At 44.0% G+C, this 22,279-nt stretch overlaps 1 protein-coding gene across 5 annotated transcripts in view; it reads right to left on the bottom strand.

Annotated features, from left to right (window-relative positions):
• The window catches only part of LOC132889497 (uncharacterized), an 85,448-nt gene extending 64,666 nt beyond the window's left edge, over nucleotides 1-20,782 (bottom strand). For 4 of the 5 annotated variants that reach the window (XM_060926066.1, XM_060926068.1, XM_060926065.1 and 1 more), the window contains exons 1-2: nucleotides 18,400-20,607; nucleotides 18,080-18,164 (exon numbers count right to left, since the gene is read on the bottom strand). In XM_060926066.1, coding sequence (XP_060782049.1) covers nucleotides 18,675-19,760 — 1,086 coding nt within the window. In that variant the 5' untranslated portion in view covers nucleotides 19,761-20,607 and the 3' untranslated portion in view covers nucleotides 18,080-18,164; nucleotides 18,400-18,674. Of the gene's footprint in view, nucleotides 1-18,079; nucleotides 18,165-18,399; nucleotides 20,608-20,705 lie in introns of those variants that run through there. The other variant, XM_060926064.1, reaches the window with a different exon arrangement.
• Nucleotides 20,783-22,279: the final 1,497 nt, after the last annotated feature.

The raw sequence follows: 22,279 nt of genomic DNA, 5'->3' as shown, positions 1-22,279 counted from the left end.
AACCTCAGCAGTAACAGCAGTGTGTTCTGGAATAGACACAAGCACTGACCTTGGGGAGCCAAACATAGAGGTGGGTGCCACACATTTCATTCATTGACACTTTCCCTATATTTTACTTATTTTGACTGAGAAATGTTTTATTGACAATTTTGATAACCCTTCACTTTGAATCCAGGTCTGTAGTGTGAAATGTTCTCGGCTGTGTTTTTGTTTAAAAATGTTTTCCAAATTGTAGCTGTGTTTAATTCATATCCAGAGAAATATATATTCCAATATAATATACTCAGCATAAACATTTTAAATAGATTCTATATTTTTGGTCCATCCATGACATATTACTAAAGTAGCCTATTTACTGTTGTTGATGTGGGTCACTTGCTGTTAGCCAATTCACTTTCTCGTACCAGGAGAGCTGAAAGGAACGAGTATTATTCCCTACCTTTTTCACCAAGTCAGTTTGAGGCATTGGTCTACCCTGCTCCTTAATTTTTTCCTCGAAAGGAAGACTGGCAAATGGCTTCGCCAAAATTAAAATCAGCAATGCTTGGCATCCGTGCGCAGCTTTCTTGCTAGCTGACTAGCCCCCTCAAGTTCAGTCACTCAAATAAACGAAATTTCTGGAACTAAGATAGCAAACTTGACAACACTATATTTACAATGAAAATATATACAAACTAAAAAAGCTGGTAGAAACCGTATGTAATGAATGAAATCAAAATGTAAGCTGATCTCTTACAATACACCACAGCACTTGCGAATCTGCATGGGACTGAACTGAGATTCACCGCTGCCTGTCTATTTGAAACGAGCTGTCAATCAAAGAAAATATCAGGCTGCTTTCACCAATCACCAGTCTCCCCGCGGAAAGCTTTGCCATGTCCCTCCCACTGTGAGGCTGGGAGTCCGTGGGCGGGCGTTTTTGCAGTATTTGTCCAATAATCGTCTTGCATTTTGAGATTGAAAAGCACATAGCTCCCAAATGCCATTGAAGTGCACTGAGGCTGGGCTGCATCACGCTGTCACGAGGGGGAAAAAAACTCACGCGAATATATATATTAGGCGAACTGGGGAAAGTTATAACGGAATGATTTCGCACTGTAGTTGGGTTGAGCACATATATTTCTATGATTCTGGATCTGAAATAGCAATGTTATAAGGTCGACTATAACATAAGCCTAGCGCAATTCATCCTACACGATGTTCGTCATTTTTAGAGGAGGCTGAGCCTCCCTCGTTGTCTTAGAGCAATCGCCCGTGATATTATTTTTTTTATGTATATATATATACAGGCATGTGAAAAAATTAGGACACCTCATGAAATCCTGTGTATTTTAAAATATATTTGGACATATGGGTATTTAATGTAAATTTTAATTAAAATGAGGGATCCAAGTAATATAACTAAACAATAAAAAAATAAGAAAAGCCTTTTTAAAACTTTCTGTAAAATTTAATTAAAAAATAATGCAATTTCTGGTGAGGAATAAATTAGGACACCCCCCTATATTATCCCTCTTAAAATGTTGAAAATCCCAAACAGGTGCATCACGTCAGGTGCACATGATTAGTACATCGTTACCCAGCATTTGAATGGAGCCTTGCCCTATTTAAACCTCAAATTTAGTTTGGTGTGGCCCTGACAGTTGGGATGTTGAGGTGAGCGCCATGGTGAGGTCTAAAGAGCTTCCTGATGCCCTCAGAAAGAAGATTGTGGCCGCTTACGACTCTGGTAAAGGATTCAAAAAGATTTCAAAAGCATTTAACATTAGCCATTCCACCATTCGCAAAATTATTTACAAGTGGAGGACATTTAAAACAACTGCCACCATGCCAAGATCTGGCCGTCCGAGCAAGTTTACCCCAAGAGCAGAACGCAAGATGGTCAAAGAGGTCCTGAAAAATCCTAAAGTGTCATCAAGGGAATTACAGCAGGTTCTGGCAACTGTCAATGTGAAAGTGCACGACTCTACCATCAGAAAGAGACTGCACAAGTGTGACTTGCATGGGAGGTGTGCAAGGAAGAAACCTTTGCTCTCTAAAAAAAACATCAAGGCCAGACTGAAGTTTGCCAGAGAGAACATAGACAAAGACCACGACTTCTGGAATAAGGTTCTTTGGACAGATGAGTCTAAAATTGAATTATTTGGACACCAGAACAGAAGACATGTTTGGCGTAAACCAAATACAGCCTTCCAAGAAAAGAACCTCATACCAACTGTAAAGCATGGAGGGGGCAGTGTCATGGTTTGGGGATGCTTTGCTGCAGCAGGACCTGGCCAACTCACCATCATAGAATCCACCATGAATTCTACTGTGTATCAGAGGGTGCTTGAAGAAAATGTGAAACCATCTGTCAAAAAATTAAAGCTGAAGCGTAACTGGATACTGCAACAAGACAATGACCCAAAGCATACCAGCAAATCCACCAAGGACTGGCTAAAAAAGAAGAAGTGGAGAGTCCTGGAATGGCCAAGTCAAAGCCCTGATCTTAATCCCATCGAAATGCTGTGGGGTGACTTGAAACGGGCTGTACATGCAAGACACCCCTCAAACATCTCACAGCTAAAAGAATTCTGCATTGAGGAGTGGGCCAAACTTTCTCCTGATCGATGTCAGAGACTGGTAAAAGGCTACAAAATGCGTCTCGTTGAAGTTATATCAGCCAAAGGGGGCAACACTAGCTACTAGGGGGTAGGGTGTCCTAACTTTTTCCTCCATTGAAATACATACTTTATTTTTTTTCTTTTTTTGGATTTGTCAAACAATGTTCATTTTTGTTGTTAAATTGCAATCAAATCACTTTCTTTTTGAAAAATACATAAAAACATGCCTGGATATTGGTATGTGTACCATTTCTAAATAAAAAGCTGATTATTTAATGGGGTGTCCTAATTTTCTCACATGCCTGTATATATATATATATATATATATATATATATATATATATAAAATAATGTGTGTATATATATATATATATATATATATATATATGTGTGTGTGTGTGTGTGTGTGTGTGTGTGTGTGCGCGCTTTAATCCCTTTAAATACACACACATTCCAGGTGACTAGCTCATGAAGCTGGTTAAGATAATGCCAATAGTTTACAAAGCATCATCAAGTTAAACTAGTCCTAGGTATGACTTTAAACTGCAACCAGTGGAGTGTCTCAAGTCCGGGAGGACTTGAGTATTGGGGAAAGTGGGGTTACCCCTTAACCACCATTGCTCCCAGGTCCACTCTGACCAAGAGTAGTAGCACCTGCCTGGGTTCCAGCTCTAGGTTAAATAGTACATCACCAATAAGGTGCTGGCAGCAGGGCGCTTTCAGATGCAGTGTGGCAGATGAACCCAGCAGGGTCAATAGCACACCAACAGATGGCATGTGGAAGAGCCACTCAAATGGCCTATGGATGGCATCACTCAGCAAGTCAGTTGTCACTGCGAGGCAACTTCCGTACCCATCAGATCTGTGGCACTTTTTGTGTACCACTTGGCTTCAGGTCTGGAGGTCCAGAGAGACAACACTATGGGGGCACATCATTTGTCTTACCTTACTGTGCAAGGCACTTCATTAGGAGAGGAAAATAGGAAAGCCCTGTGGTGATGGAGTGAATGTGATGGCAACAGGTCTGAGAAGCTGGAAGCTGCTAGAAGGAACTTTACACACAGGCAGCTCGCATTTGGTGGTCACAAGATAGCTGAAGCTCTGGGTAACAGCGGGCTGAGGCAGCATTGCGGGTGTTCAAGCAGCCATATTTAGGGAGAGCACTGCCTGTCCTGGAAAGGGAAGCCCCGAGAAAAGGTGCGGTAAAGAAAGCTTACCCAGTCCTTACCTGGCTGGCTCACCACGGCCAGCAGGTCTCGAAAATAGTGATAGAAAGATGAAGAATATGAAATTGATAGTTGGGACTTGGAATGTCCGCACCATGTTGGACAAGGATAAGAGACCTGAGCTCTGATCACGAAAGAACTAGATTGCTACAGCATCGACATTGCTGCACTCCAAGAGACAAGGCTTGAAGGCCAAGGACAAGTGCAAGAGAGCAAATGCACCTTCTTCTGGAGTGGGAATAGGGACAGAAGAAAAAGTGCACAAGTTGCTTTTCCATCCATTATCTGTAACCATTTATCTGTGCAGGGTCGCAGGCAAGCTGGAGCCTCTCCCAGCTGACTCTGGGCGAGAGGTACACCCTGGACAAGTCACTGGGTCATTGCAGGGCTGGCACAGAGATAACAATTCACACTCACACCTACAGTCAATTTAGAATCTCCAATTAGCCTAACCTGCATATCTTTGGACTGTGGGGGAAACCGGAGCACCCAGAGGAAACCCACACAGACATGGGGAGAACATGCAAACTCCACACAGAAAGGCCCCCATCAGCTGCTGGGCTCGAACTCAGAACCTTCTTGCTGTGAGGCAACAGTGCTAACCACTACACCACCATGCCACCCCAGAGCTGCTTTTGCCATTTTGAATAAAATAACTGGCAAACTGCTATGACTACCTGTGGGAATATCTGAGCAAATCATAAGTTTACGTGTACCCAAAGGGAATGATTGCTACCTAAACCTGATCAATGTGTGTGCACCTACCATGACCTATCCTGATGAAGGAAAAGAAGACTTCTATCACGAGTTAGCTGATGTGATCGACAGGGTATCTCAAGTAGAGAAGTTTCTGCTCCTGGGAGATTTCAGTGCAAGAGTAGGAAATGATCACGTAATGCATAAAAGTACTATTGGGAAATTTGGCAAGGGAAATAGGAACACAAATGGTGAACTCATGCTCAACTTTTGTACTCAACATGAACTATGCATCACTAATACCTACTTTCACCAACCAGACAAAAATTATTTCACCTGGTGCCACCCAAGATCTAAACACTTACATCTCCTTGATTATGTTGTGACTTGCAGATCCAACATGAGATTCTGTCAACAAAGGTAATGCGAGGAGCTGAATGTTCAACAGACCACTATATGGTCCAATCAAAGCTGAGACTCAGACTTGTATTTCTTAAATGCAAGAGAGCAGCCTCCACAACAAATAAGAAACTAGACATAGACAAGTTGAAGAATGGTGCGACACAGTGCAAACTCAAAATAGCTATTACAACTGCTCTGCAGGAAAACACCCCTGATCAAAAAGACACAGAAAATGCTGGACATGTGGCAACAGCTGAAAGATAGTGTACACAACTACAAGTGATCTACTTGGACAGCAGAAGAAAAGTACACCAGACTGGTTTCAAGAACAGGCTTATTCTATCCAAGCTTTGTTAGAATAAAAACACAAAATTTATAACTTGCATCTAAAAGAGAACTCTGATTAAAGCATGAAAACTTTCAAAGATATTAAAGCAAAAGTGCAACAAGAAATCAGAGCCATGAAAGACAGATGGTAGTGCAAGAAAGCTGAGGAACTGCAGAAACTGGCAGACAGGAAGGACTACCATGGATTATTCGCTGGACTGAAGACTCTCCATGGACCAAGAAGCAATGTTGTGGCACCAGTGAAAAGTGCTGATGGAAGTATACTCTACACAAATCTGGAAGACATAAAAAGAAGGTGGAAGGAGGATTTCTCCAATCTCCTAAACTATTAAGGGTCAGCCGATCATGAGGCATATTGCTGGCTTGAGAGGAGACCAACAAGAGAAGATCTGTGTTCCCATCACATCAGATGAGCTTGAGAAAGCACTCAAGGATTCAAGATGTGGCAAAGGACCTGGCCAAGACAGCATCCCAACTGATGTGTTAAAGCGAGATGGCCTCAGCCTAACAGCTGCACTCTTAAAACTGTACAATGCATGCTGGGAGAACATGTGTCTTCTCCAAGACTTCAAAAGATACACTAATTGTGACCATCTACAAAAAGAAAGGAGAAAATGTGGAAACCACCATGGCATCTCGGCTTTCCATTGCAGGCAAGATTCTGGCCAAGATAGTTCTAAACCAAATTAAAAATATCTCAGATGATGTACTTCCAGAAAGTCAGTGCGGTTTCAGGGCTGGCAGATCTACCTCAGATATGATCTTTACTCTGAGACAACTCCAAGAGAAAGCCATCGAGCAACATCAACCTCTGTACGTGGTTTTTGTAGACTTCTCAAAGGCCTTTGACACAGTTGACCGAGAGATGCTTTGGAAAATACTAGAAGTGTATGGATGCCCAGAAAGACTGATACAGCTCATTAAGCTCTTCCATGAGAACATGTCTGGGAAGGTTTCGATCAGAGGAGACATTAGTGAAGCTTTTCCCGTCAATCATGGTGTCAAACAGGGATGCGTTCTTGCCCCGACATTGTTTTTCTCTACCTTACAGCAGTCCTAGAGGTTATGGGCACTAACCTAGATAAGGGAGTCTACATCAGGACTTGATTGGAAGGCAAACTCTTCAATCTTTCCAGACTCAAGTCCTCAACTAAAACTTGGCAAATTTGCATACGAGAACTGCTGTATGCAGACGACTCTGTATTTGTAGCAACAGATTTGGATGACATGCAGGAAATTGTTGGTCGCTTTACCACAGCAGCAACCCTCTATGGATTGAAAATCAATACCACAAAAACAGAACTCCTGTACCAACCCTCACCTGAGCCACAGGTAATGTCAAACAATGTTGTTTTGGTCAATGGAACACCTCTTAGGAGTTCTGAGAATTTCATCTACTTAGGCAGTGCAGTTACCAACGCAAACTCATCAGACTTGGAGGTAGACCGCTGGATTCAAGCTGCCACCAAAGCCTTCAGTGCATTATAAAAGCAACTGTGGTCTTGCCATGACATCAAGAGAACCACCAAGTTAAAAGTATACAATGCCACAGTCTTACCATCTCTGCTTTATGCCACTGAATGCATGATGCTCTATCGTAAACACTTCAAGAAACTGACCAGGCTACAACTCCAACACCTGTGTCAAATCCTCAAAATAAGATGGCAGGACAAGTTCCCCAATGTAGAAGTCCTCAGGCAAGCCAGAACAGTAAGCGTGGAAGCCCTTATTCACAGCCTCCCAACTTCATTGGGCTGGACGCATCTGGCACATGCCTGACATGCAAATACCAAAAGCTGTTTTTTTGGAGAACTGAGCTGAGGAAAGAGGAGACAGGGAGGACAGAAACCGAGGTACAAAGACATCTTGAAGAGGAACATGAAGAATGCTGGAGTTATTGATCAGACGTGGGAAAGGGATGCCTCAGATAGAGCAACATGGCAAAGCATAATTAAAAACTCAGTGTCTGCAATTGAAGACAAGCATCAAAGGGGGTATACGAGAACTCACGAAACCAGACATTCTATAGCAACTCAACCAGGAGTTTCATGACACCGCTGCAGGTGACTCGGTCACTCTGGTGCATGCCTTGCGGCCCATCTGCGTTTCTGTGCATAATGAAGCAGTTATCATCGCTAGCAATGTCGCTAGCTAGTTTAGCACTGAAGCTCAAATCTAATGTTGCCAACAAGTAACTGAAGTACATCTCACCAAAATATATTTATGTAACTCTTTTCTGGAGTATCCCTTGTATTCTGCCACCCTTGCACGCCCTGCACAAGCTGACAGACAGATAACTCCTCCTCCAAATCACCACGCTGGAGAGAGTACTCCGTTTAATGGTGTAGTGGAAGCGGGTAAAACGAGAAATACATGATAAATACATAAAATTCGGTATACATCAATAAGCAGCCATGAAATCTTAATTCTTTTTAAGCATGCAACTTACATGCCATTTTCTATCCTGTGCTTTTATAATTAACTAAAATGAGTGTTTTAACCATGACAATGGTTAAAATATTATCCTGCACATACTAACCGGCACATATAACGTAAACTCACATTAAAATGTAAAATGTCACTTAAAGCTTTGTTAACACCACAAACATACCGACTGTACATCCAAGAACACAAAATGTAACAGATAAAAGGTAATGTGCCTAGAACTTCTGTAGCTTTCTTTAACTTTTCCACTAACTAAACACTTCCTGAACAGGAAAATGAGGTGATGACATCAATGGGAGACTGACTCTTAAAGAGACAGTATGCACATCATTGACAACACACTCCCCGCCTGGTATCCTAGGATACCACTACCTTTGCCATTATGAACACAAATAAAAAAGCCAACCTATCATTACTCAGCAGGGAGGAGTGTCACTACTTGAGTTATAGGTCTTAGGAACAACTTCATCCCTTCTTTGTCTGCAACCTTGATCTCCACCTTGCGGATTTTTCCATCCTCACTTGGGAATACTTTAGTGATGCGACCTAAAGGCCAGTCATTCTGTTTGGATTGACAGTCTTTTATAAGCACTATAGTCCCCTCTGTGATGTTCTTCTTGGTTGGAGTGTAGAGCGGTATTGTTTCTGCCACCTGTCCCAAAAGGTACTTGCCAGACTTTGTACTTGTTTCCACTGGCGTCTGTAGAGGTCAGTACCGTAAAATTCACCTGGAGGAACAGGAGATGGACCGGACTTCTATGTGAGTAGAGTTGTGGGAGTCAGAATGAATGGGTCTTACAGAACTGTGGAGACAGGACTCAGGGGCCCAAACACATCAACGCCCACATACGTAAATGGAGGTTTGATGCTGACTCTGTCCATAGGTAAGTCTGTCATTTTTTGGGCTTCATATCTTCTGCGGAGCCTTCGGCAGGTGACACATTTGAAGATGAGAGCGCATATGCATCTTTTAGCTCCCACAATCCAGTAACCTGCCATTCATACAGCACCTTCAGTTAAATGTCGCCCCTGATGTTGAGTCTGCTCATGATAATGTCTCACAATCAAAAGTGCAAGGTGATGTCACCCAGGGATTATGATGGGATTCTTCTCATCAGGTCCAGTGTTTGCCTGAGAGGTGCATCCCCCAACTCTCAGGAAGCCATCCTCACCTATGACAGGATTCAGGGGAAGGAAGGGGCAATCCTTAGGGATGTTCTCACCACTTCTAATGCACTGAAATTCTCTTGCATAAGCCTCTTCCTGAACAGCTTTAATGATGACATTCTTGGCTCTTGCAAGCTCTTCCACAGCATAGGCTGCAGCACAGCGATGCCAACCTTTACAATATCTTGACTCCTTGGATGGATCCTTTTTGAAAGAGCGGGCAATCAGGGCTCTACATTAACTTTTGAAACCACTTGTCCTGTCAGGCAAGTTGAAAGGAAATTTACTTGTCCGAATGTGAAGTTGACTTGTCTGAAGAAATATTTGAGGAAAAAAAACCCCCCACAAATAAACTATTTGTAACCAAACAATCTTTATTGCATTTGTTTCCAAATTCACAACATATCAGTCCCCCCAGGATTTCACGGGCCTTTTTTATGATTGTTGCGGGCTAAAATGTCTGATGTTGCGGGGGGTTTTCCAAAAAATTGCGGTATTTTTTAGGTTTTTGTTGCGATTACATTGCGGGAGGAAGTGAAAGTTGCGAGAAATTGTTGCGATTTTCTCTTTTTGTGATTAAAATTGAGTGATATGTTAAATATTAAGTTATTACTGAAAAACTATTGATTAAAAAAAACAGACACTGAGAAATGGTCCTATAAACAACTTTACCAATATAAAAGATTACCAGGACTACAAAAATGCAGAAAAATAGGCTTTACTTATCCAAATGCACCTGTTGGTTCAAAAGTTAAAGTGCACAGAACCTCACAGCACAACATGAAGTTACCTTAAAATATACGTAATATAAATGCCTCAGCTTTCATGTAAGAAAAAAAAAAACTACTAATACTAGTACTGTGTGCAAGTAGTCTCTCCTGAAGACTAAATTAAACAATAATTATAAACTAATAAAATAAATGGCTCAGGCTTCATAGAAGAAAAAAAACAATTTGAACAGAATCTCACAGTATGATGCTGAAGCTGCCGAAACAATGGAAAATAAAATACCATTTTGGCAAAAATGTTGGCATCCATTAATTTCTTGTATTAAGTAAAAAAAATAAAGTGCACACAGTCCTTCACTGTAAACATAACACACTTTCAGTAACAGAATTTAAGCCTATATAAACACTGACTCGCACACGCAGTGTTGCCAGATACTGCTGACGTTTTCCAGCACAAAATATGTTCAAAACCCGCCAAAATGCACTTAAAACCGCCCAATCTGGCAACGCTGCGCACATGCTGTTTCTCTTGAACATATACACGGAAGTAAGGCGGAAGGTAGTTTGTCGACGTCACCTCAAGACGACGCCAACGATTGGTCGAATTTGCGGGAAAGTTGCGGTAAATTGGATATAATTGCAACACCGCCCTGAATTCGCGGAGATTGGTTGAATTTGTGTTGAAGTTGCAAATCGCAACATCGCGAAATCCTGGAGGGTTTGACATATGCATAATATCTATGAATCAAAAGTAATCAATACTTGACATACTGAGGTAAAAGTTCAAAAATATAGTAAAAAACAGACTGATTGATACCATAATTCACCAATTATTATGCTGAAGTTCAGAAGTAATATATTCCAATAGAGTAGAAGTTACGAACATAAAATTTTAAGAACAAAATATCACATCCACAAATCCACATGTATGACACGATTACAGACATCCCAACCTGCAGAAACTCATTTCAGGGAGATGCTGCATGACCCATCGGGGGGTGGGGGGGTTCTGCAGGTTGGGATGTCTGTAAACCAATCAGGATGCTCTTTGTCTAGCATGTGTTACATGAACAGGCACACACGCAGTCTCTCTCTTGTGCACTCCGTCATATGTGCGATGCAGACATTAATGTTTCACGTGCACGCTCTTACTCGCTTGCTCTAGATTTCGGGAGATATTCTCCAATTTGCGGGCATCAGGGAGCCACTATCAATATGCAGGAGACTCCCGGAACTTCCAGGAGACTTGGGATGTCTGCGATTAAAACCAATCATAAACGACCGTTTACTTTTCAGCTCAAATACACGAAGCGGTATTGGCTGGTTTCACAAGTGAAATATTGCACATGCACACATTGCTCTTTCCAAATAGAAACATCCGGCGATTCATCAAAATATGTCGAGTGAAATGCTTTGGAAATCATGTGAATAAACTGATAAATTTGATATGTAACCCAAATATCTGCGTATTTTGGCACTTGTCCAATCGGACAAGTAACTGAGATGATGAACTTGTCTGGCATAAAGTATCACTTGTCCCGGACAAGCGTTAATGTCGAGCCCTGGCAATGTGTATCAGATGTGCAACACTCCGGAGTAGTGAGTTCCAAGTGGAAAAACGCTCAAAGCGTCCTGCGCCAAGGGGATGTTCTTTGGCTATAGTGTTGAATGCCATTACTTTGGGATGCACATCTGCATATTCATCAGGGCTCACCAAGTCAAATTTGTCTGCACTGCAAGGTGTCTGATCTGGCTGGGTCAAGAATGCTGGGCCTGTAAGCCACGTTGTGTCCCTGGGGTGGATTGCAAAGACAGATCTTGATGCCAGGTCAGCAGGATTCTGGGTGCTTGGCACATAATGGCACTGTTGTGGCTGAGTGCTTCTCCTTATTCTCTGAACTCTATTATTCACAAAAACACATAAAATCTGCATTTTTCATTGCTTATGTAGCCAAGGATTATTTTGCTGTCTGTAAAGATCACCATGTCAAATTAAATGTCCATCTCTGATCTTATGAGCTCAGCCACATCCACAGCCTAAAAAGGCAGTAGAGTGTTCAAGGCAGGGAAAAGTCAAGCCTGAACGTGGGGCAAGCTTGGCTTTTCCAAGGATGAAACCTATCTGATGATTCCCATTGGAGTCCAAGATTTTCATATACACCACTGCGCCTATTGCTAGGACAGAGGCATCTGAGAAGACGCAAAGCTCCCGGTTTAGGGCAGCGGAAGGAGAAGGTTGGGTGTAAGGTCTGGGGATGTGAAGCTCTTGGAGCTCTTGAAGGGAATCTCTCCACTGTTCCCACAGTTCCTGCTTTTCAAGGGCTAAAGGTGCATCCCAGTCTTGAGAGTCCGCCGTAAGATCTCTAAGTAAAGCCTTGCCTTGAATGACGACTGGGGCAGTGAACCCAAGAGGATCGAATAAGCCATTCACAGTAGACAGGACTCCATGATGGGTGAATGGCTTCCTATCACTTGACACCTGGAAAGTGAATGTGTCACTCTTATGCCGCTTTTCCACTACAAACGCGGCTGAGCCGTGCCGTGCCGAGTCGAGCTGAGTCGAGCTGAGCGGGGCTGTTGGAGTTGCATTTCGACTACAACCGCACTGAACCGTGCTGGCTGGAAGTGGGTGGACACATTGGGTGGAGTTAGCGAAAGTGGGTGGACGTCAGGTGATGTCATTAAGCAGCGCAAACAGTGACATCAGTGACAGTGGCGGAACAAGTCAGAGCCGGGCCGGGGGCGGGGCAAATGACCGGGCCCTTTATTAAAGCTTATCATAACATCATTTTAGGCTACAAAATGTCCGCAACTGCGGTGTTTACCAATTTCAACACTACCGGGTGCAACTATGTTATTTAGTACATCAAGTCCTTCAAACGAACATGTAACTCAGAAACAAAAAACATTAGGATACTGTACATGGCTCATAATAAAACATCAATAGCCTATACTGCGCACATTATTTGAAGGGCATACGAATGAGCGCTCAGAGGTTGCAACGGTGACAGGAAGAGTCAGAAATAAAAGGAGGGCGGTGCAAACCTCACTGAATGCACTGTGTTTACCAATTTCAACACTACGGGGTGCAACTATGTTATTTTGTACATTAAGTCCTTCAAACGAACATGTAACTCAGAAACAAAAAAACATTAGGCGACATACTGTACATGGCTCATAATAAAACATCAATAGCCTACTGCGCGCATTATTTGAAGGGCATACGGCGAGCCTTGCGCTCCGCGAACTCGTCCACGATGCTCTGTATGTCACTGATTCAGTGAGCTTTTAAGCGGTAGTCTCACGACCCGGATAGTAAACAATAAACATGGAGGACATGGAGTCGTTAGTGTTGCTGGTCTTGGTGCTGTGGCTTGTTGTCACCGACAACGCCAACAGATACTGGCAAGAGCGTATAGATGAGGCGAGGCGCATAAGGCTTCAGAAATTCTCGTAATTCGTAATTCTCCTTCTTCCGGGTTTGCGGTGTTTACAGATCCCAGCGTGCTCGTGGGGCGTGTGTGGGCATGTGAGGACACTCCTCCTCACCAATCAGTGTACAGGGGAGTGTCTGCTCACGCCTCCAGCCTCACTCGGCACGGCTTGGCTCGCTTCAGCCCCACTCCAAAACGGTGCGAGTTTTAGGGGCTAAGCAGGGCTGAAGCGAGCTGAGTCGTGCTGGTTTTTGGTAGTCGAAACGCGAGCCGTGTCGGGCTGAAGTGAGCTGAAGTGAGCTGAAAAAGGGTAGTGGAAAAGGGCCATTAAGGTCCCAGGTGACTCCAAGAGTGCATTGAACTGGCAATGTGTCACTGCCCAGGACTAAATCTCTCAGACCACTGGCATGATCTGTAGGGAAGGCACTCATGACTTCTCTGCAGTCCGAGGTGATCTTATGCAACCTCAGATTAGAACAAGCCAGCATCCCCCGTGTTCTTTTGAGGAGGTTGATTGCAGCCGCAACTGTAGGTAATGATTTTAACCCGTCATCGACATAGAAATCCCTCTCGACAAATTCTCGGGTGTCTGCCTCGCCCTCTCTTGCCACTTGTCTGAGACCATAAATCGCAACAGCAGGGGAGGGGCTATTGCCAAAGACATGGACTTTCATCCCTGAACTCAATTACATTTTTTCTTTCATTATTATCCTGATACCAGAAGAATCGGAGCAAGTTTCTGTCTTGTGGCCTGACAAGGAAGCAGTGGAACATCTGCTGTATGTCTGTAGTTACAGCTACCACTTCTTTCCTGAAGTGCATAAGCACTCCAAGGAGGCTGTTGTTGAAGTCAGGACCAGTCAGGAGTGCATCACTGACAGACACACCATCATACTGACAGCTTGAATCAAAGACCACCCTGATCTGGCCTGGCTTTCTTGGGTGGTAGACCCCGAACAGAGGTAAATACCAGCATTCCTCATGCTTCTTGAGTGGAGGGGCCACTTCAGCATGGCCTTGCTCCAGTATCCTTTTCATAAAGCCAAAGAAGTGTTCCTTCATGTCAGGTTTCCTTGTGAAAGACTGCTCTAATGACCTGAAGTGATTCAAGGCCTGCTCTCTGTTAGTTGGCAGAGGCCGTCTCTGAGGCCTGAAGGGAAGGGGAGGTACCCAACTGTTTTCTTGATTTTTGCAGAAGCCTTTTCTCATGATGTGGAAGAAGGTAAGGTCTTCAATGGAAAGAGCTAGTTTTTCCATCATCTTCTGTTCTCTTGAAGACGTCATCCTCTATGAAATCTGCACTTGTCTCATGCCGGTTTCTCAACTGAGACAGTAGTGTACATTCCTGGGGCCTTCACTTGACAGATCCTCTCCTTCACCTGATAAGTATTAGGTCATGGTGTGAAGAGTGACTGCCTACCGTGCTCTAGAGTATTGGTGAAGAAGACATTGACATTAGGTGGCTTATGGACTCTGCCCAGGCAAACGTCACCGACTAGGACCCATCCAAGGTCCAGTTTTTGGGCATATGGCACGTCGTGTGGTCCATTTATCTGTCTTCTCACCTCATGTGTTCTGATGATGTCTCTGACAAGTAGCATCATGATTGAAGCGTCATGGTCGAGCTCTGGGATCTGTCCTGCTATAGGCTGAAAGTGTGGGTGATGAAGAGCAGCTTGTGGTGTCAGGATCTCCGACCGGTTATTTGGAATATTGTTACACTCTATCAAGGTTGGAAGAGAAAGAGTGACTTGCCCATCTATGGAACTTATTTGAAAGCCGTGAGCTCGTCTCCCGCTTGTGTCTGCCACACCTGTGCAGGTTTTCAAACGGTAAGGAGAACTGTGGCTGTCTAACTTGAAAACATCAAAGAATTCTGATCTAACCAGAAAACGATTACTCTGGTCATCAATGACGGCATACACTTTGATTGTCTTATCCTGACGACCAGTCAGGAAAACTTTGACAAGACAAATCTTTGAACATGTTTTACCGCTCAGATTACCCCACAGACTTCAGTGCAATTGGCTGACACTTCTTCCTTGGAAGAATCACTCCTCTCCCCACCATTATTTTCAGGAGGGACAAGGGCCTTTACAGACTCAGGGACAGGTCCTGGGTGTAGGGCAGAGTAATGTCTTTCACTACCACACTCGTTACATTTTGCAGACTTTTCACAATTCCTTGCTAGGTGTGTTGTTGATGCCACACATTTAAAGCAAATACCATTCTGCTTTAGAAAGGCCTTCCTGTCTTCCAGAGCCTTTTCCCTAAACCCACGACATTTGTGTAGGGGGTGAGGCTTCCTATGGATTGGACACAGCTTCGCTGGATCAATGTTGGCCTTCTGCAAGTCTTCATCTGATGTTTTATCTGGAGAGACATCCATTTTGTGGACTGAGACAGAGGTTCTGTTTGTGTTTCTAGGGTGCTCTGGTTTTGTATAGTCCGCATGGAAAGGAAGGAGAAAACTGGGGTCGTTGCGCATCTTTGCTTGATCTGATATGAAAATCAAGAACAGAAAATGGAGGAAAGGAAACCCCATGCTGCCTTTTGAATGTGTAGCCTAACGTCATCCATCTCTCTTGTAGATTGAAGGGCAGTTTTTGAACTATGCTGGTTATGCCCCATGCTATATCTAAACGGGCAAGACCAGTAAGCACTCCCTCTGATTTTGTTGCTTGAGCTCCATCCAGGGGCGCAGATAGGATTTTTGAACTGGGGGGAACTGATCTGTCAGCAAATGATTCCATTTTGTGTATAATCCACTCTATACATTGCTAATGTGGTAAATGACTATTCTAGCTGCAAATGTCTGGTTTTTGGTGCAATATCTCCATAGGTGTATAGAGGCCCATTTCCAGCAACTCTCACTCCAGTGTTCTAATGGTACAATGTGTTTGCTCATTGCCTCAGAAGGCTAATGGATGATTAGAAAACCCTTGTACAATCATGTTAGCACAGCTGAAAACAGTTTAGCTCTTTAGAGAAGCTATAAAACTGACCTTCCTTTGAGCAGATTGAGTTTCTGGAGCATCGCATTTGTGGGGTCGATTAAATGCTCAAAATGGCCAGAAAAATGTCTTGACTATATTTTCTATTCATTTTACAACTTATGGTGGTAAATAAAAAAAAGTGTGACTTTTCTTGGAAAACACAAAATTGTCTGGGTGACCCCAAACTTTTGAACGGTAGTGTGTATACATGTTATTTCACCTCCCTCACTGCCATCACCAGGAACTACCTGCAGGCCAGGACAATGATAACATTTTAACATAGCCTATGGAAATCCAAAGTTTACACATTATCATCACGCACAGAAATTGCAAAACTGCAAAACTAGTTTTAAAACCGCTAAGTTCCAACTGTTAAACATGGCGAGAGGCTGGGCTAAGTGTGTGTGGGTGTGTGTGTGTAAAGTGTAAACCAGTGCATCCTGACTTTCTAACTATGCCTGTGTGTTGCGTGAGCAGCAGTCAGTCAACAACTCTTCGCAAAGTTTCCTTATGAAACAATATGCTCGCTGAAATTATGGCAGGGAACGCCAGATTAAACATTAAAACTGCCTTCTGAGCACTGTATCTACAGGCTACCACCGAAAGAAGGAGGCCACCGAAAGAAGGAGGCTACCAGAAAGGCTTCTCTACTCCGTACGATTTTACTTTCACGATCACTACGACGTTACTTTGAACAGACTATCAAAAAATTGCAAGGTGATATGATAAAGTAAGGCACAGTTTACTTAGTCGTTTTTTTTTTTGAAAAAACGATGCAATCGTTTTCTGCCTTTTGGTACCCTTCATCATGCCGTGTTGGGGTCCTGAACTAGGAGGAGCTGTCCCCGATATGCCTGTCAAACTTGTTGTGCGTAACCATAGCAACCAAGCTCGAGCTCGCAACCAGTTGCAACTGCGCAGACTGCACAATGTATGTACTGCTGTGCACCTCAATAAACCGAATGGTAATTAGTCTTTTGATTTTTCCGTGAGGTTTGCCTTATGCAAAGAAAGACAGCATAGACGTTTTTTCCTCCCTATAAGTGGGGGGAGGACCGAACGAGGTGAATTTAAATCTAGGTGGGACAAATCCCCCCCCGTCCCCCCCCTCTATCTCCGCCCGTGGCTCCATCAACAGGTCTCCCAGTTCTCTCAGTTTCTTCCCGTCTTTGTTTGAAATCTTAGGGAAGCTGTCAACTCTTGAGCAGTGCACTTTCGATCACCTCAGGTGCTCCAAAGCATTCATCAAGTCACTGCCAGATCATCCAAAGTCCCTGTTCTGGGTTGTGGACATGCACTGCTCTTATCCGTTTTGCTTGTTCTTTTGACTCTGCACCTAACCACTTAACTAAGAGATCCATTTCTTCTTTAGCTGAGAGGTCGAGGCCTATTGTGGTGTTTAAGAATGACGCTTTCCAAGCCCTACAATTTTCTGGGCGATCGTCAAACTGCAGAAGGCCTGTGGTGATAACTTCTCTACGTGCCATGAACCTAACAAGATCAGACATATTTTGATGGTCTCCATAGCGTGCCTGTGGGGTGCTGGCAGGAAGCTGGGCACATGTTACTGGCGAAGATGGGTGTGGCTTGACCTGTGGGTAAGGCTGGGGCGGCACGGTGGTGTAGTGGTTAGCACGGTCGCCTCACAGCAAGAAGGTTCCGGGTTCGAACCCAGCGACCAGCGAGGGCCTTTCCGTGTGGAGTTTGCATGTTCTCCCCATGTCTGCGTGGGTTTCCTCTGGGTGCTCTGGTTTCCCCCCACAATCCAAAAGACATGCAGTTAGGTTGATGTGGGGCGGCCTTGGGCTGAGGTGCCCTTGAGCAAGGTACGGAACCCCTGACTGCTCCCTGGGTGCTCTGGGCTGCCCACTGCTCTGAGTGCGTGTGTGTATTCACTGCTTCAGATGGGTTAAATGCAGAGGATGAATTTCACCGTGCTTGAAGTGTGCATGTGACGAATAAAGGTTTTCAACTGTCAAGTTATTTTAGTTTTTGTTTGAAGCCTGCCTAAACTTGAAAACGGCCTAAGCCTACCTCAGGGTAAGGTGTAACAACTCGGACGCCAAATCTTCTTTCCTTTGATTTATTTTCAAAATAAGAATGAAGTCAAGTTGAAAACCTTCAAAATAAGAGACAGAAATGCACAAATTACACATTACACTTCCACATAGTGGGCATTAACAAGCTAACAAACACAGGCTATGCTCCACACACAGGCTACATTCATTTTAGTACATAGCAAACATTGTGAGCTAGCAAACAGGAGCTAAGCTAACACCACATGGTAGCATACAACCCGCTAGCCTCCATCAATACACCAAACATGCCAAATAACCAAACCAAAAACAACTCACCAGTAGCCTCCCTGAAAATGGCTTACACTTCAAACACAGTGGCTTACACCAACACAAACTCTGCTCCAGGTGACATTCTTTGTGCTCAACATTCTCATATAAAAGAAAATGGCTGCCAGTCTTGTTTCCTGTTGCCTAAACTTCAACACAAAAGTCTCTTTCAAACACCAAACAAAACATCGCCTCACATTGGTTTTCAAAATAAAAGTCTTGCACAGGATCTGACAGCACACCTCCCACTTGAGCTCCTGGTTCTGGAACCCAAGGAGGTCACATTACTCATCCACTTCTGGATCTTGACTAACTTGCTCCTCCACTGGTAGTAAGACGACAAGACGCCTCACATCTCTGTGGAGAATTGTGGCGGGTATCTTTGTAATGGACTTCCTTCCCACCTTGGTTGTCCTGTCTGTGTTTCTCACACGAGCTGGCTCCTTGATGAATACTGGGTAGCTGGGAAATGCCCGGACTTCAACGTCTCTTACCGTCCCTTCTTTGTCGGGGTTGACGCTGATCACTCTGGCCAGCTTGAAATGGCCCCTTACAGCATTCTGGTCAGCAAGCCAGACAACATCGCCTACTGCAACATTTCTCTCTCTTGTGTGCCACTTGTTTCTGACAAAGAGGTTTGGGCCCGCCAATTGGCTCCACTTCTTCCAGAACTTGTTTACCTCTGACTGAATCACACGCAGCCTCTTGTAGGGGTAACCCTCAAACTGGAAGTCTCCTGGATCTCCTCTTGAGCGGGCCCGACCCAGCAGGAGTGAATTTGGAGTGACATACTCAATACAGTCTTCCTGAACTTGTGCTCTTGCATCTATTGGCCTTTCATTAGCCAAGTTGGCAGCCATACATACGAATGTCTGGAATTCTCCCCATGTGAAGACACCATCACCACCTAGATTCTGCAAGGCTCTTTTTACAGTCCGGACCGCGGCTTCAGCTGCTCCATTTCTGTGAGGGGAGTCTGCAGGGTGAGTTTTCCAGGACCATTTGGTGCCATGCTTGGCAGCTTTCTCTTCAACTCCTGACCTCTCCAGGTGTTCTAGGAATCTGTAGAGGTCATCAAGGGCTGGTTTTGCCCCTACAAAGTTTGTGCCTGGGTCAGACCATACCTTGCTGGGATGTCCTCTCAGCAATGTAAACCTTAGGTAGGCCAGCAGGAATCCCTCTGTCGACAGGTCACTCACGATGTCAGCATGGATAGCCCTGGATGCCATGCAGCTGAAGACAATGCCCCAGACTTTTAGTCTCACTCTCTTCTTCACCTCATCTCTTACTTGGTAAGGTCCGAATAAGTCCATGGCGGTGAATTCAAAGGGAGCTGCTGGTCTTAATCGCTCTGGGGGTAAGGCACTCATCAGCTGTTGGCATTGCTTTGCCCTTGACTTCCTGCAGGTCACCAGTTTTCCACTACCTTTTTGGCTATGACTCTCTTTTTCTCTCTCTCTGAGGCTGATGGCTGAACCACACCATGGTGGTGAGTATCTGCAGGTAAGTGACTGTGGTTTTCAGGTAGTCTGGCATGGCCGAAATAAACATTGTGCTTCTGTTCTCTAAAGCCTGAATGCTCTGTGATGGCCCAGCGACATTTATATCAGGGTAGGTTACACGCCTGTTTATGCTGACTGTGAGACTACTGGGGAAATGTGTTTCAGCATTTAGGACATCAAGTTGTGCGTCTAAGCATACTTTCTCTGCATCTAAACATGCTTTTTGCATTTTAATCTGCATATTTTACTTTGGCCTCTTCGGCCTCTGCAAGGGCTACGGCAGCTGCTGAACTGGCAGAGAGCTTAGATGTCACTGACCCACCAGACCAGGTAATTAGACTGTTTGGGGATCGTGACTTCTGTTCTTCCATAATGTTGTGGAAGCCTGCTTCTCACTGTTCTGATGGGATGACACTGACCTGCTCTGCTGTATTTCAGCCCGTTAGGAAGCAGTCGTTTTACTATTCTGCCACCCTTGCATGCCCTGCACAAGCTGACAGACAGATAACTCCTCCTCCAAATCACCATGCTGGAGAGAGTACTCAGTGAACTCGGTTTAATGGTGTAGTAGAAGCAGGTAAAACTGTAGAAATGCATGAACTTCGGTATACATCAATAAGCAGCCATGAAATGAAATCTTAATTCTTTTTAAGCTTGCAACTTACATGCCATTTTTAAACCTGTGCTTTTATAATTAACTGAGTGTTTTAACCATGACAATGCAATCCTGCACAAACTAATCGACACATATAATGTAAACTTACGTTAAAACATAAAATGTCACTTAAAGCTTTGTTAACAACACAAACATACCAACTGTACATCCAGGAACACAAAATGTAACAGATAAAAGGTAATGTCGTGCCTAGAACTTCTGGAGCTTTCTTTAACTTTTCCATTAACTAAACACTTCCTGAACAGGAAAATGAGGTGCTGATGACATCATCAATGGGAGACTGACTCTTAAAGAGACAGTACGCACTTCACTGACAGCACACCTTGTCCTGCTCATTTTAGTGTTTTCCCTGCTCTAACACATCTAATTCAACTAATCACCTAACAACTCTTTCTGAGTTGAAGCGTGTGTGTGTTACAGTAGGGAGACACTAAAATGTGCAGGACAGGTGCTAGTCTAAGACCACGGTTGGGAAACTAAGCTGAAAATATATACATGCTTGTTGCAAAACACATATAATAAACTCAGGCCTACTGTATATCTTATACCATGTTACATTGGGGCAGCCACGTTGAACAAATGATTTTTTTTTCCTTATTATTCTGCACAAGATGAGAAGGTGGAGATGTTTGTTTCCCCCTCTCAGCCACCTATACATTCATTCATTCATTCATCTTCAGAATCCTGGACAGAGGCACAGAGGTTCCAGAGCCTATCCTGAGCAACCTGGTTGTGAGGTAGGATTATAAAAGAAAGTAGGTCTGCACACTGCTGGATACGCTCCAAAAAATAAACTTTATTTAATTAAAACAAGCAACGTTTCGATCACCCTGGATCTTCATCAGGCATATGGGTAACAGGAAGAGGCTGTGGCCTATATCACATGACCCTGCTCTACACCCGCCCAGGCAAGGCACCCAAAGGTGCCAATCAATTAGACAGACAGGTGTCTTAACCTGTACCAGTCATACAAAAGGCAAAACCAAAAAACATTTGCAAGTTTGAAAGATTAAAAAGATGTGAATATAGTACACCAACATTCATTCATTCATTCATTATCTCTAGCCGCTTTATCCTTCTACAGGGTCGCAGGCAAGCTGGAGCCTATCCCAGCTGACTACGGGCGAAAGGCGGGGTACACCCTGGACAAGTCGCCAGGTCATCACAGGGCTGACACATAGACACAGACAACCATTCACACTCACATTCACACCTACGGTCAATTTAGAGTCACCAGTTAACCTAACCTGCATGTCTTTGGACTGTGGGGGAAACCGGAGCACCCGGAGGAAACCCACGCGGACACGGGGAGAACATGCAAACTCCACACAGAAAGGCCCTCGCCGGCCCCGGGGCTCGAACCCAGGACCTTCTTGCTGTGAGGCGACAGCGCTAACCACTACACCACCGTGCCGCCCGTACACCAACATATAAAATACATATCACGTGAAAATCAATTACAAAAAAGGTTTTAAATCAAAATACATATTCATTCCCTTAGGTGCAATGGTGTTCAAGGTATATATATAAAAAGCCTCGCGTCTTAAAAGGAGATTATCAACATCACCCCCACGTCTAGGTGTGGCAACATGTTCAATGCCAATATATTGAAGGGTTGCGAGATTGTGTTTAAACGTGTTAAAATGGACAGCTACAGGGTTCTTCTCATCATTCAACCGTATGTTGCTTCTATGCTCTGCGATGCGCGTTT

This window comes from Neoarius graeffei, chromosome 7 (genome assembly GCF_027579695.1).
Source record: "Neoarius graeffei isolate fNeoGra1 chromosome 7, fNeoGra1.pri, whole genome shotgun sequence".
Lineage (NCBI taxonomy): Eukaryota > Metazoa > Chordata > Actinopteri > Siluriformes > Ariidae > Neoarius > Neoarius graeffei.
Note: the sequence above shows the minus strand (reverse complement) of the source record. Positions and strands in the feature narration are given on the sequence as shown.